The following is a 17,255-nucleotide window of genomic DNA, read 5'->3' as shown; positions in this document are numbered from 1 at the left end:
TCCATTTTTAACATAAACCAGACTAAGTATGGTTTCAGTGACTTTTTATTTAAAGAGTACTAAATAAAAGTAAACATTATTTCTAGCAATTTTTAGAGAAAAGCAGAATGCTTCAGCCATAGGGGCCTAGAGAATGGCTAAGAACTAACTTAACTTCTCAGCAGTAAGACACAAATTCCATTACCTCTTCCAGTATTCATCGCCACATTTGGCCCCTTCAACAGGTGTCAAATATATACTGCTAAGAAAGCGAAATTTCTACCCCCAACCAGCATTTGATGTACTAACATATCTCAAGTAAGAAAAATACCTTGAATTCTAAATTTAAACTGCAACCAGGCCAAGCCCGGTGGCTCACGACTGTAATCCCAGCACTTTGGGAGCCCGAGGCGGGTGGATCATTAGGTCAAGAGATCAAGACCAGACTGGCCAACCTGGTAAAACCCTGTCTCTACTGAAAATACAGACACAAAAATTAGCCGGCCGTGGTGGCAGGCAACTGTAATCACAGCTACTCAGGAGGCTGAGGCAGGAGAATTGCTTGAACTGAGGCGACAGAGGTTGCAGTGAACTGAGACCGCACCACTGCACTCCAGCCTGGGTGACAGAGCAAGACTCCATCTTGGAAAAAAAGAAACTCCAACCAACCAGAAGTTCAGCAAATTAAAACTGAGCACAAAATAACTGTACATTCAAACTGAAAAATAAAATTACCAAACATTGTTCCAAGAGCTCTTTTAGGGACCACAGGAGTCCAGTTTAACCAAAAAAAAAAAAAAAAAAAAAAACGAATGCAGTAAAATAATACAAAAGAAAGTGCAGCTGACCCTTGAACGCACGTTTGAACTGTGAATCCACTTATCACGGGCTTTTCTTTTTTTTTTTTTTTTAACCCAACCGAGCACAGATCAAAAGCACAGTATTCATGGGATGTAAAACCTGCACATTCAGAGGCTTGGCTCAGGTTCTGCAGGGGCCACTGCTGGACTTGAGTATGCGTGAATTTGTGGATTTTGGTATGGGGGCGGGGGATTTGGAGGAGTGTGGTTCTGGGAACAATTTCTTCTGCACACACCAAGAAACAACTAGTTTTTGTGTATGTATCTCCAAGAATTTTAATAAACACTATCCAGTAACTTACCAAGGAAGATAGAAGCACAAAGAGAAATGAATGTGCATGTTTATTTTCAACTTTTAAAAAAGGTATGTAAGTCGATGTGCAAATTAGGCATGATTCATAGCACCAGGCAAGAACTAGGGTACCTTCTATATGTTGTGCATTTAGATACTTTCAGATACTTTCCCTTTCTCTTAGGAGTTGTCTAAATCACGTCAATGTATTCTTCTAATGAGACAGTTAACCTTTATTTTAAAAAGTCCCCTCCCAATAATACTATGTGCCTTCATTATGAGGTAAAACTAGAACAAAAAGTATGTCATAATTTTTTATTGATGGCATTTATCCCATGGTTTAACATGTTAATTATACTGTAATAAACATGGCTTTAATATTAAACTTTTCCTTATTATCCAAAGTCACCACAGTCCATTTTAGTAAATATAAAAATATATGCTTAATACTTTGTACAATACTGGTTTTTGGTCCAAACAAAACTGGATCAGAAAAGCCAATAAATTCAACTTTAAGAATCCCCAATTTTTTTTTAAAGATTTCCAAATGGATTTAGGCAACTTTGAATAATGGGATTTACATAATAAAATCTGAGACAAGACTAAACAAACAACAAAAAAAATCTCTAACACAAAATTCAAATTTCAAGTTCACAGATTTATGTTATGCCAAAAAAGTACAGAAACAAAATTGTATTTACACAAGTTTCATAATAAAATAATGAAAAAGGCAAGACAGGTGATAGAAGAATGAAAATATAGAAATAGCATATAATTATTAAATGGAGGATGAACTAGATCTAACAAGTCCTCAGCACGGACCATTCTTTAATCAGGCTTCCTCTATCAGAAAAGTTTAGTGCACAATACACCCAACTCACTCACTTCACACATACACCAGCACAAACTCAGCATAGAAATCATCCGTTTCAACATTCTCTAATCTATACAGAATTCTAATCTATACAGAATTCCTCAGATATAATTACAATTTCAATGCGTTCCGTAAACGCTTATCAGCGCACATAATGGTGTAGACAAAAGAGGTTCTATACAAAGCCATTCGCCGTGCAGGCTCCATTCCTGGGTACAGCCAGACTATGTCAAATCAGTGAATAATCTGCTGGATCATAAAATATTTTTGCTGAAGAATCAGTCACCAGTCTAGCTATTATATTTTTTAAAAAGGGTGGGTGAGGCGGGTTGGGGCTTCTGTAACGAAAGAGGAGGAAAATTCCAAAATTAAAGAAGTCCTTAGGCAGATCTGACTTCAGATAACCCCAGCACAAAGTACAATCCAGTATCTGAAAGCAGGGCACCAGCTGTTGTTAAAATTGCGTATAACACCAATGTGACCTTTATTTCCTGCGTCTAACAGCAGTCTTTATCTTCCGACCAGAGACTGAAGTTCCAGAAGAGAACACATTTTTCCCATTTGACCTGTGAAAAATAAAAACTTCATAATGTGACATGATGCTCTGAGCAAAATTTCTAAATGCTAACATTTACCATGAGCAGCAGAAGGGCAGGGTGGCGGGGGAGTAGACTCACATTGCTATGTACATTTTCTGCTATACCTAACACACACGCTACTGTTATTTTTTTCTCAAACTGTAATACAACTCTCCAGAATTGTAGTACGGTAAATTTATGTTGGAGAACATATTTAATTTTACCCAAACCATACTGAATCTTGATGACTTTTAAAAACAAAACATATACATGCACATACCCTTACCAATGTAAATCCTCCATTTCAATAAAAAATTCTCTTACCCCACTGTAAATGCTGCTGGCGACTGGTTAAATGGAAAGCCCCCGGAGCCTGAAGGCTGGGCTGAGGCTGCAGGTGTGCTAGAATTTGCACCAAATGTGAACACTCCTGATGGATTGTTGTTTGTGAAGTTGAAATTTGTAGTGCTGCTGCCAAACTGGAAAACCGAACCTACAATAGTTAAAGCAGAAATACTTCATTAGGGCAAAATGATAGGGTTTTTTGGGGGGATGGAGTCTCGCTCTGTTGCCCAGGCTGGACTGCAGAGGCACAATCTTGGCTCACTGCAACCTTCGCCTCCCGGGTTCAAGCAATTCCCCTGCCTCAGCCTCCCCAGTAGCTGGGACTACAGGTGAATGCCACCATGCCTGGCTTATTTTTTGTATTTTAGTAGAGATGGGGTTTCACCATAGTCTCAATCTCCTGACCTGGTGATCTGCCCACCTCAGCCTCCCAAAGTGCTGGGATTACAGGCGTGAGCCACCGTGCCCGGCCGCAAAATGACAGGTTTTTAAATTAATGACTCTGACCTCTACATATAAAAACATGCAAAGAGTTAAAATATTTTGGTCTTTTAATCTAAATAAAACTATTTTCTCCACTGACACATAGTACTCACTTGACACCTCCAACAAATCACACAACTTACCTATGACCAAGGGGAAAGGGCAGTCTGGACTTCTGGTTAAAGATAGTGAAATCAACAAATACATTTAGCTCTATCTTCTTTGAAAAGTGCATTAAAACAAGGGATTTTTACAAAGATAGAGAGGTGACAACAGCAACAAAGGTTTAGAAGCTGGAAGGCTGACCAGAAGTGATACTGAACTAGCAGCAGGGAAAGAACAGAAGCAATTGCATTTATACCAAACGTAACCAAAATGTTTAGGTTCCAGATACCTATGGAAGAGAGGATGTCGTGGGAATTTGAAAAAAAAAAAAAAAAAAAAAGGATAGCAGAGTATCTGATTAGAAGCAGATACCCAGGATCAATCCCTCCCCACACCAAGATGGTAATTATCAGTGGGTGCAGTGACTCATGCCTGTAATCCTAGCACTTTGGGAGGCCGAGGCAGGCGGATTGCTTGAGCCCAGGAGTTTGAGACCAACCTAGGCAACACGGTGAGACCCAATCTCTATAAAAATTTTTAAAAAATCAGCCAGGCATAGTGGTGTGCACCTGTAATCCCAGCTACTCAGGAGGCTGAGGTGGGAAGATCTCTTGAGCCTAGGAGGTCGAGGATGCAGTGGGCCCTGACTCTGCCACTGCCCTCCAGCTTGGGCAACAGAGTGAGACCCTATCTCAAAAGGAAAAGAAACAAACAAACAAAAAGATGGTAATTCTCCTTTTCCACTCCACCAGAACAGAAGTTCAGTTTTTTAGTCTTTGTAGAAGTGTCTGGACTGGGAAACACCACGTACAGTTAAGGGCAATAATGTCATTTTGAAAACGGGAATTAAGAATAGGTCAATATTCACTAAATACCGAGCGCTCCAGCCATCTTCCCAATCTTAGCTCCCAGAACACTGGCAAATGGAAGCTCCCTGATACCCTCCAAGCAGGAGACTGGATGTATCTTCTTTGGGGAATCTGACAAACTGAGTGGAAAGAACGAAGGATACTAACATCCAAATTTTCCCAAGTAAAATAAAGCTAGACAAACCAGATAAATCTACAACGAAATTCGAGATCTGTAAGCCCTATCAATGTAGAAAGGACTTAAGTGGTATTTATGTGTCCTACACCCATTAAAAACTACAAGTAGCCAAGGAGAACCAGACATTTGAACAACTTTGAGACAAAAATAATAAAAGCAATTTTGGGAAAACTGACTCAGCAAAGAAAACTTTAAGGAGAAAAATCTGAACTCAGTATCTTTAAAGAATACTTCATCCACTGGCGGTTGGGTGGGGTGGAGGTGGGGGGAACCCAGAGGGGCATAAAAAGGAAACATCCAGAAAATAAAAAAGAATACTTAGAAATTAAAGAAATAGTGGAAGTTAAAATCTCAACAGAACGGGTAATGAAGGATAAATCTCAGAAAGTATGACACGAAGACAAAAGGTAAGAAGGAAAGGAAGGATGAGGGGACAAAATCTTCAAATAAGTAATTCAGGAAAATTCCCCAAAATGGAAGTTCACAAGAGCATGCTGCACTCCCTACACAAAGGATAAAAACAAACCCACATCAAGACACATCCTGATATATCAGAACAATGGAGGCAAAAGAGGACAGTCTAACAATTCCAGAAAGAAGCAACAGGCCAAAGAGAAAAGATCAAGACTTCAGGCAACTCTGGAAGCCAGAAAGGTCTACAATGGAGAAAGGCCTTTGAAATTATAAAAATGATTTCCAATCTACATCTATATTCAATCAAAATCTTACCAAACATGGGGTGAGAATAAAGATCCTTGCAGACATGTATGGCCTCAAAATGTTCATCCCTGAACCCTCAAGAATCGCTGGAAGATGTGCTGTATCAGCAAAAAGGGGAGTAACAGGGAACACATGACACCCAGGAAACGGGTTCTTATATGAAGCTAAAAGGAATCTCCACAAGAGTGGTAAAAAGAGGTTTCCCAAGAGTACAGTTAAACAGCAAGCCAAGAAAGCCTGGTAGGAGGAACAGGTTAAAAGACCCTGTGAGAAAAGTGCTTTCAGTGCTTGCTTCAGCAGCACATACCCACAACTTGAACAAAGAAGATTAGCATGGCCCCCTGCACAAGGATGACACCCAAATTCATGAAGTGTTCTATATTTTTAAATTAGAAAATACTGATGAAAGAAATTAGACAGAACACAAACAAATGTAAAGACAACATATATTCATGGATCAGGAGAACTATTATTGTTAAAATGGCCATATTCCTCAAAGCAATCTATGGATTCAATGCAATCCCTACCAAAAATACCAATAACATTCTTCATAGAAACAGAAACATATCCGGCCAGGCGCTGTGGCTCATGCCTATAATCCTAGCACTTTGGGAGGCCAAGGTGGGTGGGTGGATCACCTGAGGTCAGGAATGCAAGACCTGCCTGGCCAACATGGCGAAACCCTATTCCTACCAAAAATACAAAACTTAGCCAGGCGTGGTGGTATGCACCTGTAATCTCAGCAACCCAGGAAGCTGAGGCAGGAGAATCGCTGGAACCTGGGAGGCAGAGGCTGCAATGAGCCGAGACTGAGCCACTATACTCCAGCCTGGGCGACACAGCAAGACTCCGTGGAGAAGACTCTGTTGAGGGAAGGGGAAAGGGAAGGGGAAAGGGAAGGGGAAAGGGAAGGGGAAAGGGAAGGGGAAGGGAAGGGGAAGGGGAGGGAAGGAGAGAGAGAACAGAAAAGAAAGAGAAGCAAATCCTAAAATTCATATGGAACCACAAGAGTCCAAACAGCTAAAGCAATCCTGAGCAAAAAGAAAAAAGCTGAGGTATACTATCTGCCTTCAAAATACACTACACAAAGCTATACTTACCATATATAGCTATATGAGACTGGTATAAAAAGACACAGACCAATGGAATAGAATAGAGAATTCAGAAACAAATCCACAAATCCAACTGATTTTCGACAAAGATGGCAAGAACACGCATTGGGAAAAGGATACTCTCTTTAGTAAATGGTGCTTGGAAAACTGGAGATCCATACGCAGAATGAAACTAGACCCCTACTTCTCATCCTATATAAAAATCAACTCAAAATGGATTACACTTAAGTGTAAGACATGATACTACAAAACTCCTAGAAGAAAAGATAGAAATGCTCTAGAACAGACCACAGGTCTAAGCCAAGCTTGTCCAACCCAGAGGCCACATGTAGCCCAGGATGGCTTTGAATGCTGCCCAACACAAATTCATCAACTTTCTTAAAACACTGAGATTTTTTTGTTTGCAATTTTCTTTTTTAGCTCATCAACTGTTGTTTGTTAGTGTTAATGTGTTTTATGTTTGGCCGAAGACAATAATTCTTCCAGAGTGGCCCATGGAAGCCAAAAGATTGGACCCCCCCTGGCCTAGGCAAAGATTTTATGGCTGAGACATCAAAAGCACAGGCAACAAAAAAATAGACGAGAGGGACTATATTAAACAGCAATCAACAGAGTGAAAAATCTGTTGAAAGGGAAAAAATGTTTGCTAACTATTCATCCAACAGGGAACTAATATCCAGAATACACAAGGAGCTCAAAGGACTCAACAGCAAAACAAAAAACAAACAACCCAAATAATCCTATTGAAAAGCGGGCAAAGGATCTGAATAGACATTTCTTAAAACACAATACACAAATGGCCAATAGACCTGAAAAAATGCTCAACATCACTATCATAAGGGAAATGCAAATCAAAACCACAATGAGGCAGCATTTCACCCATTAGAATGGCTACTACCAAAAGGACAAAAATTAACAAATGCTGGCAATGAAATGGAAACTTATACACTGTTGGTATGAATGTAAATTAGTATAACCATATGGAAAGCAGTATGGAAGTTTCTCAAAAAATCTAAAAATAGAATCACCTTATGATCCAGCAATCCCATTACTTATTTATCCAAAGAAAAGGAAATCAGTATATCAAACAGATACCTGTACCCGATGTCCAGTGCAGCACTATTCACAATAGCCAAGATATGGAATCAATCTAAGTGTACATCAACAGATGAATGGCTGCAGAAAATGTGATCTGATATACAGTGAAATACTATTTGGTCATTAAAAGAAAATAAAATCTTGTCATTTACTACAACATCTATGGCACTGAAGGATATTATGTTAGGTGAAATAAGTCAGGCACAAAGACAAATATTCAACGTTCTCATTCATATGTAGGAGCTAAAAAAAAGTTGATCTCATAAAGGTAGAGAACAGAATGATGGTTCAGAGGCTTGGTTGGGATGGTGGTAGGAAAAGAAAGGTGGTTAATGAATACAAACATATGGCTAGATAGTAGGAATAAATTCTAGTATTTGAGAGCACAGTAGAGTTAACAATAATTTATTGTATATTTCAAAATAGCTAGAAGAGAAGATCTGAAATATTCCTGATACAAAGAAATGATGAATGCTCAAGGTGATGGATATCCTAAATGCCCTAATTTGATTATTATACATTGTATGTAACAAAATAACACATATCAGTTTTTAAAAATGAAAAACTTTAAAATATGTTTTTCACTTTTATCAAAAATGCTTCCGGATTATTACTAACACTACATTTTTATGTATGACAAAATGAATGCTTTGTGTTTTCTGTGGGAATGACCTTTACTAGACTTTGTAGTATGGCTTTTTTTTTGGGGATAGTTATGCTGCTACCCAGAGCCTAGAATTTTCTAACACCTTGGTTGGGCACAGTAGCTCACACCTATAATCGTAGCACTTTAGGAGGCTGAGGTGGGTGGACTGCTTGAGCTCAGGATTTCGAGACCAGCCTGGATAACATGGCAAAACCCCGTCTCTACAAACCACGAACCACTCCAAAAATAAACAGATGGGTGTAGTGGTGGTGTCTGCCTGTAGTCCCAGCTTCTTGGCGGGCTCAGGCAGGAGAATGGCTTGAGCCCAGCAGGTTGAGGCAGTAGTGACCTGAGATTCTACCGCTGTACTCCAGTCTGTGGGTGCAAGGTAAGACCCTATCTCAAAACATTTTTTAAAAATTTTTAAAAAGGATTCTCTAACATCTTTACTATCCAGGTCTACTTTGTTACAGAACTGAGAACCTCCACCCTAAAATGCTGTCCTTCCCCAAGTTTTAACAATAGTGTGACGCTAATTTTTAGGGCCTTTGTAGCCTTGTCTCAATTCTTTAACTGGAAGAAAGATCTCCCTAAAATTGACTTTTTCTTTGTATTTAGTTTATAAAATTGATTGCTCTTTAAATTAAAAAAATTAACAGAGAGAGGAAGTCAATAATGTCAGAGAAACAAAATTCTGTATAGGATAGAAAGTTACAGTATACCATATGGCTCAGCAATAATCAGCATTTCCATAATCCGAATCGTGATCTAACCATATACTGTCTCTATACTATGAAGACAGAGGAAAGACTGGACGTGGTGGCTCATGCCTGTAATCCCAGCACTTTGGGAGGCTGAGGTGGGCGGATCATGAGGTCAGGAGATCGAGACCATCCTGGCTAACATGGTGAAACCCCGTTTCTACTAAAAATACAAAAAAATCAGCCAGGCGTGGTGGCGGATGCCTGTAGTCCCAGCTACTTGGGAGGATGAGGCAGGAGAACCACTTGAACCCAGGAGGAGGAGGATGCAGTGAGAGCCACTGCACTCCAGCCTGGGCGACAGAGCAAGATTCCGTCTTTAAAAAAAAACATAAAAAAAGAAGACGACAGAGAAAAATGTTAACTGTGTGAAAGAAATCGAAACTTCCCAATTTCATATTAGAGGAAAAAATCCTGATCAAAATGGTTAATATATATCAGAAAACAGGAGAAATTTTAGTATGTACATTAACTGACAAAGTACCAATAACCAGAATACATAAAGAACTTTTACAAACCCATATGTAAAAGCCAAACTGAAAAATGGCCAATAAAAAAAAAAAAAAAACACTTTTTAAAAAGAATTCACACACATGAGAAATCAAGTAGAAGCCACATATAAGAACTCATACAATAGTGGTAGGGTATGAACTGGCAGAATTCAACAGGAAAAGTTTGTATTATCTTCTAGTATAAGATATACAAACCTTTTAATTCAGCAATCCCATGCCACTGTATATACTCTAGAAAAACTCCAGAAAAACATATATACTCTAGAAAAACATACTTATGTGCACCAAGGTACATATATAAGAATGTGCAGAGTAGCATTTCCTAGTTGTTAAAAACAACTGAAACATACGTCAACAGTAAATAGATAAACTGCAGTACATTCATACAATGATTTACTCTATGGCAATGACAATAAACCATATGCAAAACATGGATGACCCTTAGAAACCTTAGAGCGAAAGAATCAAGAATCAAAAGATTGCATACAGTAATGTTTCATTTATATATAAAAGCAGGCAAAACTACATTTTCTAGGGATGCATATATTGGCCAATAAATTCAGTAATAAAACTCAAAGAACAGCGATTACCATAAAAGACAAAGCGGTGGTCATCATTAGAGTGGAGAAAGAGAGGAATGTTTTCAAAAACAGATATATGAGGGGCTCCCAGGTGGTTATTATATAGCATTTGCTTCAATATTACACTGTTCACTTATATTTTACACCCCTTTCTACATGTTATATTTCACAATTAGAAAATATCAACAATTTTAAGAAAATACAGGATTATAATACAGTTTGATTAGTCATATTTAAATATGCAGGTCAAATGGAAAGGCTAGTATCATCACTAAATAGAAAGTGTCATGAGACAACTCAGCGGGACTGCCTCAGGAGAGAGCACTGGACCTGGGGGTAACTTCCTGACGCAAATCCAATCATGAATAGGATCAGAAAATGCACTTAAAGCTAGCTCTGAGAGCCCAAAAATTCAGAGTTGAAAAGAAACCAGACTGAATGAATCTCATACTTAAGTCAGAGTAAAAATTAACACTTTAAAATACATTACTACCTTAAAAAGTTGTAAGTCTGTGAAACCTGGGAATGTTGTTTACATATAAATCCAACCATATTACCTCTTTATTCTGCCAAGTACAAGAGATAATTTTTTTTCCCCGAGTCGGAGTCTCGCACTGTTGCTCAGGCTGGAGTGCAGTGGCACGATCTTGGCTCACTGCAACCTCTGCCTCCCGGGTTCACGCCATTCTCCTGCCTCAGCCTCCAGAGTAGCTGGGACTACAGGCGCCTGCCACCATGCCCGGCTCATTTTTTGTATTTAGTTGTATTTTTAGTAGGTTTCACCATGTTAGCCAGGATGGTCTCAATCTCCTGACCTCATGATCCGCCCACCTCGGCCTCCCAAAGTGCTGGGGTTACGGCGTGAGCCACCGTGCCCGGCCAAGAGGTAATTTTAAAATTAAACATACAAATGGTTTCCAAGCTCAAAGGAAAATATTTTAAGACATACAAAACTCATACAGATACAACAGCATCACGGCACACTTACTGGAATTAGGAGTTGTTCCAGAGCCAAACGCAGACTGACTAGGTTGCTGTCCAAACACAGGGGGCTGACTACTGCTTGACACTGTCCCAAAAGTAGGTGGTGCAGGCTGAGAACCACTGGAAAATAATGCTGTGGAAGATGATATAGATCCAAAGCCTGGGGGATTAGGCTGGCTGGCACCTTGACTTTGTCCAAATGTTGGGGTCTGGTTAGCACCAAATGCTGGACTGGCAGATGGTGCTGAAGGTCCAGTTCCAAATACGAAGGAGGATCCTGGAGGCCCAAAGACACACTTAAGTCGCCATGGTGGCTAATGTCAGATTATCCTCAAGAAATTTCTGAAAACCCACAAGCAAATGTCAAGCTTCTTTTCAGACTCTTACCTTGTTAACCAAATTCCATCAAGACAAGTTTTAAATAATGATTGAGAATACAACTCTCTCTACCATTATTTAGTGAAACATACTAAATTCATATAAACAAAAACTGCAATTAACAACTACTCCATACCTTCACAGCCAACAATTTTTGGTAAAGGAACATATCTCAGAAAAGTCTCCCACCAGAAATCTAATGTGTGCAGAAATCACCTCATGATGTGCATATATATATATATATATATATATATACTGCATAATAAAGACTGATGTTTAATAAAACAACTTCCAGTGTCTGGTGACTGACAACCTAACATTTTAAAAACAAAGTTTGGGGCTGGGCACAGTGGCTCACGCCTGTAATCCCAGCACTTTAGGAGGCCGAGGTGGGCGGATCACGAGGTCAGAAGTTTGAGCCTGGCCAACATGGTAAAACCCCATCTCCGCTAAAAATACAAAAATTAGCCAGGTGTGGTGGCAGGCACCTGTAATCCCAGTTACTTGGGAGGCTGAGGCAGGAGAATTGCTTGAACTAGGGAGAGCGAGGGTTGCAGTGAGCCGAGATCACACCACTGCATTCCAGCCTGGGTGACAGAGCAAGCCTCCATCTCAAAAGAAAAAAAACAAAAACAAAAAACAAAGCTTGGAAAAATTAAGTATTACACTCTTACCACAATGAGAAAAATGGCTCCCAAGAGGTAAATATGTTAAAGTTGTACATACAGTGATTAATTACAACAACCCTGGTACAGATGACCAAAAGGCATTCACACCATTTTGTGATAACCTGCTATATGTTATTTGCTAATAAGTAAAGCCCATCCAATTGCAATGCATTTTTTTCTTTTGTAAATGTACCTGCAGAGCTAGACGTGGTTGTGGCTCCAAAGCCGAAACCAGAGGTGGCAGTATTATTACTGCTGGCTCCTGGACCAAAGACAAATGGGGTGACAGCTGTACCTGTGCTGGATGTGGTTGCTAGTTTGCTATCTTGAGAAAATAGCAAAGACTGAGAGGTGCTGGATTCAGCAGTGTTACCAAAGGCAGAGCTGCTCACAGGATTGCTGGACTGTCCAAACACAAAGGTAGCCACGGGTGGATTGGAGGAAGAGGTGGAACTACCAAATATGCCACCACCAGCAGAAGTGGCTGGTGTACTTGAACTAGAGGAATTGTTGTTCAAGAAACTAAAAACTGGCTTTGCTGCACCTTGATCTGTAAGACAGAAATTAAGAAACAAACATAAATCCTTAAGAATAGTCTCAGAAAGTACTTTTTCCTTACCCTACAATCACTAGAATTTTCCTACCCTAAAATTCGCTAGAAAAGTAGGTTAAGTTTTTCATATAGATTAATTCATCAAATGGACATCTGTTTATATTAGATTTTGACAAAATCAAATACATTCATCTTCTTTTATAGCTTATGGATTTTGCGCCTTTCACAGGAAGGCCTTTGGCATTCAGGTTAATAAAAATACCCCTCGAATCCAAATCTAACTGGATACTGTAGTTGAATAGCAAGTTTAGATAGCGGAAGATAGCTGTACTTTTATATATTTAATTTTGCAATTTATGTTACAGTATGTGGCAAAATCATAACTTCAATTTATCTAAATGGATAGCCAAATTTCTCCACAGCATCAACTAGTACAGGCTTTGTGCACTAATTTGCAATGTTGTCTTTATGACACACTACATTTCCTAAAATGCATATACTTGTTTCCTCTACCGTTATCACTAGACTGTTTTAATTATTCCAACTTTACACCATGGACTGATGATAGCAGAACAAAGCTGCCTGTGTGCCTGCCTTTTTTCCCAAAATTTCTTGTATAGTTTCCTTTCCATGTGAATTTTAGAGTAAGTTTAGCTTGTCAAGCTCTACAAAAATTCCCCTAAGAACTAAAATTAAGGGAGGAGGAAGGGAATATCTTCTCCCAGCAACAAGTACGCCTTTTGTGTTCTTTTATTATTTGGCACGTTAAAAGTTCTGCTGCTTTTATAAAATACAAGTCAGAAATGTTAGAAAAAAACAAATGAGATATGCCGATTTGAAGAAAAACTTTTGATTTTTATATCATGATTCTGAATCCAGCCACCTTATTGAAGACTTTTTTCTAAACTATTCCAATAATCTCTCAGTTCCAATACTTCACACTATGCAGGGCTGGTCACAGTATGCTATCGGCATTAGTCTGACTTACAGAAAATGGAATATGTTGGCTCACTTTCAAGCTGGCTAATGGAAGAATGGTTAAGAGTGTCTACCACAGCCTGGTGTTTCACCATCAAATCTGATTAGACCCTATCATATTTCTGTTGCTTTCCAAATAATATGTAATTTTAGCTTTTATTTTATCTTTATATTTCTAAGTAAATATATGACAGACAAAAAACTGCTCATAGTTATTTGTTGAATTCCATATAAAAGTTAATTTTGAGTGTTTCCAATTTATTATCCAAAAGTATTCATGGATATTCAACTTTTGCACTTTTGCACATCTAAAAACACCTGTATTTTGCCTCTGTGTTTGTTGTTGTTGTTGGGTTTTCTTGAGACAGAGGCTCGTTCTGTTGCCCAAGCTGGAGTGCAGTGGCCAATCTCAGCTCACTGCAACCTCTGCCTCCCAGGTTCAAGAAATTCTTGTGCTTCAGCCTCCTGACTAGTTGGGATTACAGGTGTGAGCTACGGCACCCGGACTGTCTTTATACTTAAACACATTTGGCTAGTAACAGAATTCTAGGTTCAAGAACATTTTCATTTTGAGGGTACTGTTCTGTTTTTAGCATGTGATGTTGCAAATTAGAAGATGATGCTAATCTGGTATCTTCCTATTTGTGGCAAATAGCTTTTCTCTCTGAAAGCATTTGGGGTTTTAGCTTTGGTGTCCTAAATTTCAGTGATCTTTGCCAATAGGTAATTTCCATTTTTAAGACCAATGTCTTTCTTTAGATCTAGAAAATTTTCTTCTGTCACTTCTTTGATATTCCCCCAAAACTTCTTATCTTCTAGGTCACTCCTATTCCAGAGGAACTTGTGGATCTAACTTGGATCACTCTTTGTACTTGTGCACTAAGTTCAGGGAAATTCTAGTTCACTAATCTGATGATCAGCTATGTTCTTCCTGCTATTCCGCCCACAGAATGACTTTAATATGATCCACCAACAATGATGCTTTTAACCTTTAAGGTGCTGTGTCATTTTTTTTCCCCCAGGACTTCAGCTTTCAAAATCTCTTGGTTTCTCAGGATTAATTATATTTGTTGTCTATGTTTCTTAATGTCTGATGAGGACTGGTTATCTGTAACTATTTATAAACAATACCATAGATTATGGTAGAAAATACTTCATAAGCTAAGAATCCTTATTTTCCAGGTAGTAGATACCAATTCTGATTATAAAAGCCCAAACAGAAGAGAAAGACACACATAAATATGCACTATATTGAGCTTTGCATTACTGCCATATTTCTCAAAATTAGATCCACAGATGACTTCATCAGAATCATGAGGGTTTTAAAGAGTGGTTCAAACTGAAAATCCTAGGTTCCTTCCCAAAGAGTTCTGTATTTCTCAACTACGTTCAGTGCAAACCATTACTTGACTTGCTGCATCTGTAAAGGCAACTTGTAAAAAAAATAATAAAGTTAATACTTACCAGCTGTAGTACTAGTTTGAGCTCCAAAGGCAAAAGTGGCTTTTGCTGGCTGTTCAGATTCCTTCTCAGATGGTTTTGTCATGCTAAAACTAAATGTGGACTTGGAAGAATTCTCATCTTTGGTTTGCTCTGAATTCCCAAAGGAAAACACTGGTTGACACTTTGGCTCTTCATTGTCAGCTTTCTTCCCAAAAACTAGGGAAGTAGAAGTGACAGGCTCTTGCTGTTTCTCTTCTGTCCTTCCCAAAACAAACACTGAGGCAGATGGCAGAGAGGCAGGCTCCACATTGCCAAAAGAGAATCCTCCTTTGGTGGCAGGCATTTCTTCTTTTTTAGCTTCTGATGTCTTACATGTGAAAGGAGCCACTGAAGCACTCTTGGTTTCTATGGTTCCAAAGTTGAAGCTGCTCTTGTTCTCAGAGGTCACTATGGTGTTAGCAGGAGCAGGAGTGGAGTTAATAACACCTGTACCAAAGCTAAAACCTGCAGATGAACATTTGGGCAGTTCCTCTTTCTTTTCTTCCTGTCCAAGATTAGACACCCCAAATTGAAATGGAGTTAAAGAAACTGGGTTGCTTAAACCAGAAGAAAGTCCAAACTTAAAATTATCATTCTTACTATCTTTTTTAACTTCTTCGGGCTTAGATTCAGATGATACTCCAAATTTAAAATCTCCTATTGGTTTAGAAAATTTAAAGCCTTCACTCATGGGGTTTACAGACCCAGAATCAGATGACACACCTATTTTGAATCCTCCCTGATCTCCAAATTTGAAATTTCCAGTGCTTGTTAAAGCCTGAGAAGGCCCAGAAGAGGGTGATGGGACACCAAATTTGAAGGATGAGGAGGCTGCTGAGTTCGAAGATGAGGAAGATGTGTCAAAGCCTGCAAAAATATAAAAGACACCACATAGACAATTAATGTACTGATGCTCTCAAACAAAATATAAACATCTTGAACACCAAAGAAACATAGGAATAACTTTGAAAGGGTCTACTTTGAAGAGTATTACCAGCAGTTGTAAACATAATTCAAGGTGACCAATATTTATGTGGTATGAGAATTGTATCTCACTCCTCACAACTATCCTGACATGCCACTTTTCATTTATCAGACTGGCTGAGATAAAGTTTGATAAAGTTTATACTGGCAATGAGACTGGAAGTAACAGGCTACACATTGCAGGTGGGTGTATAAATGAGCACAAAACTCACAGGGAGCAATCTGTCACTAGTTACCAAAAATTACAAATGCATATATCCTTTGACAAGCAACTAACTGACCTTACAATAATTCAGAAACAGATATAAACATCTCAGGATAATCTCATTTTATATTAATTTTCAAGAGAGAATGAGTGAACACTGAAGCTGTTCTCAAATACTTCATTTTTAAATGGCCTTACAAAAAGGCGCTTTACCATCACCTTTATTTTTATTTTTTTGGCCTTACCTTTAAACCCAGATTTTGTGCCTGGCTTTGCACTTTCACATGCCAAACATTTGGTAGAGTCAGCCTTATTCTGCACTAGGCACACTTCACAGTCCCAGCTCCCCTCAGGCTTCTTGAACTTTTCCAATCCTAGAGAGCCTCCAGAAGGCAGAGAGATGGGTACAGTGCTGCTACTTGAAGTAGGTACTGAACTTCCTAAAAAAAAAAAAAAAAAAAAAAAAAAAAACACACAAAAAACAAAAAAAACAGGGAGTGGGGAGGGGCAGAATTCATGAAAATTTTAATTTATAATATGTATCTCAATGACACCCCTAAGTTTAAGTGTTCAATTTCTAATAATATTTCCTAGTAAAACACAGAACGTGCCAGAAATACGAACAATTGTTCATATTTATATTGTTTAAAAAAAAGAATAGAACTCTCAGATTTATTTTAACCATATAAATGAGCAGCTCAAAATCACCTTGCTCAGTGGTGAGCTCCCTCTTAACCACATGTTTGAACTGCTGTGGTTTAAGAAAAAAAATCATGCTCACAAATTAGGGGCTCAAATACTAAATTTTTCTTAAGAATATTTTTCAAATTTCTTCAAACAGCAAGCATTCTAAGACATAAGATGTAAATTGTAGGCAATATCCTAACATATAAAATACATAGTCACAGACCATATGAATTTCAAGATTTCAAAGCATAGATCTCTGCCTCTGAATGATAGTTTTTGCATAGAAGTGCATCTACTTCACATCCACTTCACAATCTAACTTGACAACTACTATATTCATGGC

General features: G+C 38.6%; 1 protein-coding gene and 1 non-coding gene across 6 annotated transcripts in view; one reads left to right on the top strand and one right to left on the bottom strand.

Annotated features, from left to right (window-relative positions):
- Positions 1–1,164: 1,164 nt before the first annotated feature.
- Positions 1,165–17,255, bottom strand: part of LOC105482493 (nucleoporin 153) — a 109,441-nt gene continuing 93,350 nt past the window's right edge. For 4 of the 5 annotated variants that reach the window (XM_011742629.2, XM_011742627.2, XM_011742626.3 and 1 more), the window contains 6 exons: positions 16,471–16,665; positions 15,019–15,903; positions 12,217–12,573; positions 10,982–11,254; positions 2,908–3,076; positions 1,165–2,571 (listed from right to left, as the gene is read on the bottom strand). In XM_011742629.2, the coding sequence (XP_011740931.1) occupies positions 2,490–2,571; positions 2,908–3,076; positions 10,982–11,254; positions 12,217–12,573; positions 15,019–15,903; positions 16,471–16,665 (1,961 nt within the window). In that variant the 3' untranslated portion in view covers positions 1,165–2,489. The remainder of the gene's footprint in view (positions 2,572–2,907; positions 3,077–10,981; positions 11,255–12,216; positions 12,574–15,018; positions 15,904–16,470; positions 16,666–17,255) is intronic. The other variant, XM_011742631.3, reaches the window with a different exon arrangement.
- Positions 5,568–5,669, top strand: LOC112426808 (U6 spliceosomal RNA). The gene has a single exon (XR_003018216.1). It is a non-coding gene; the product is annotated as a U6 spliceosomal RNA (small nuclear RNA).

This window comes from Macaca nemestrina, chromosome 5 (assembly GCF_043159975.1).
Source record: "Macaca nemestrina isolate mMacNem1 chromosome 5, mMacNem.hap1, whole genome shotgun sequence".
NCBI classification, from domain to species: Eukaryota; Metazoa; Chordata; class Mammalia; order Primates; family Cercopithecidae; genus Macaca; species Macaca nemestrina.
The sequence above is the reverse complement of the archived record's forward strand: the minus strand, read 5'-3'. Positions and strand labels throughout refer to the sequence as shown.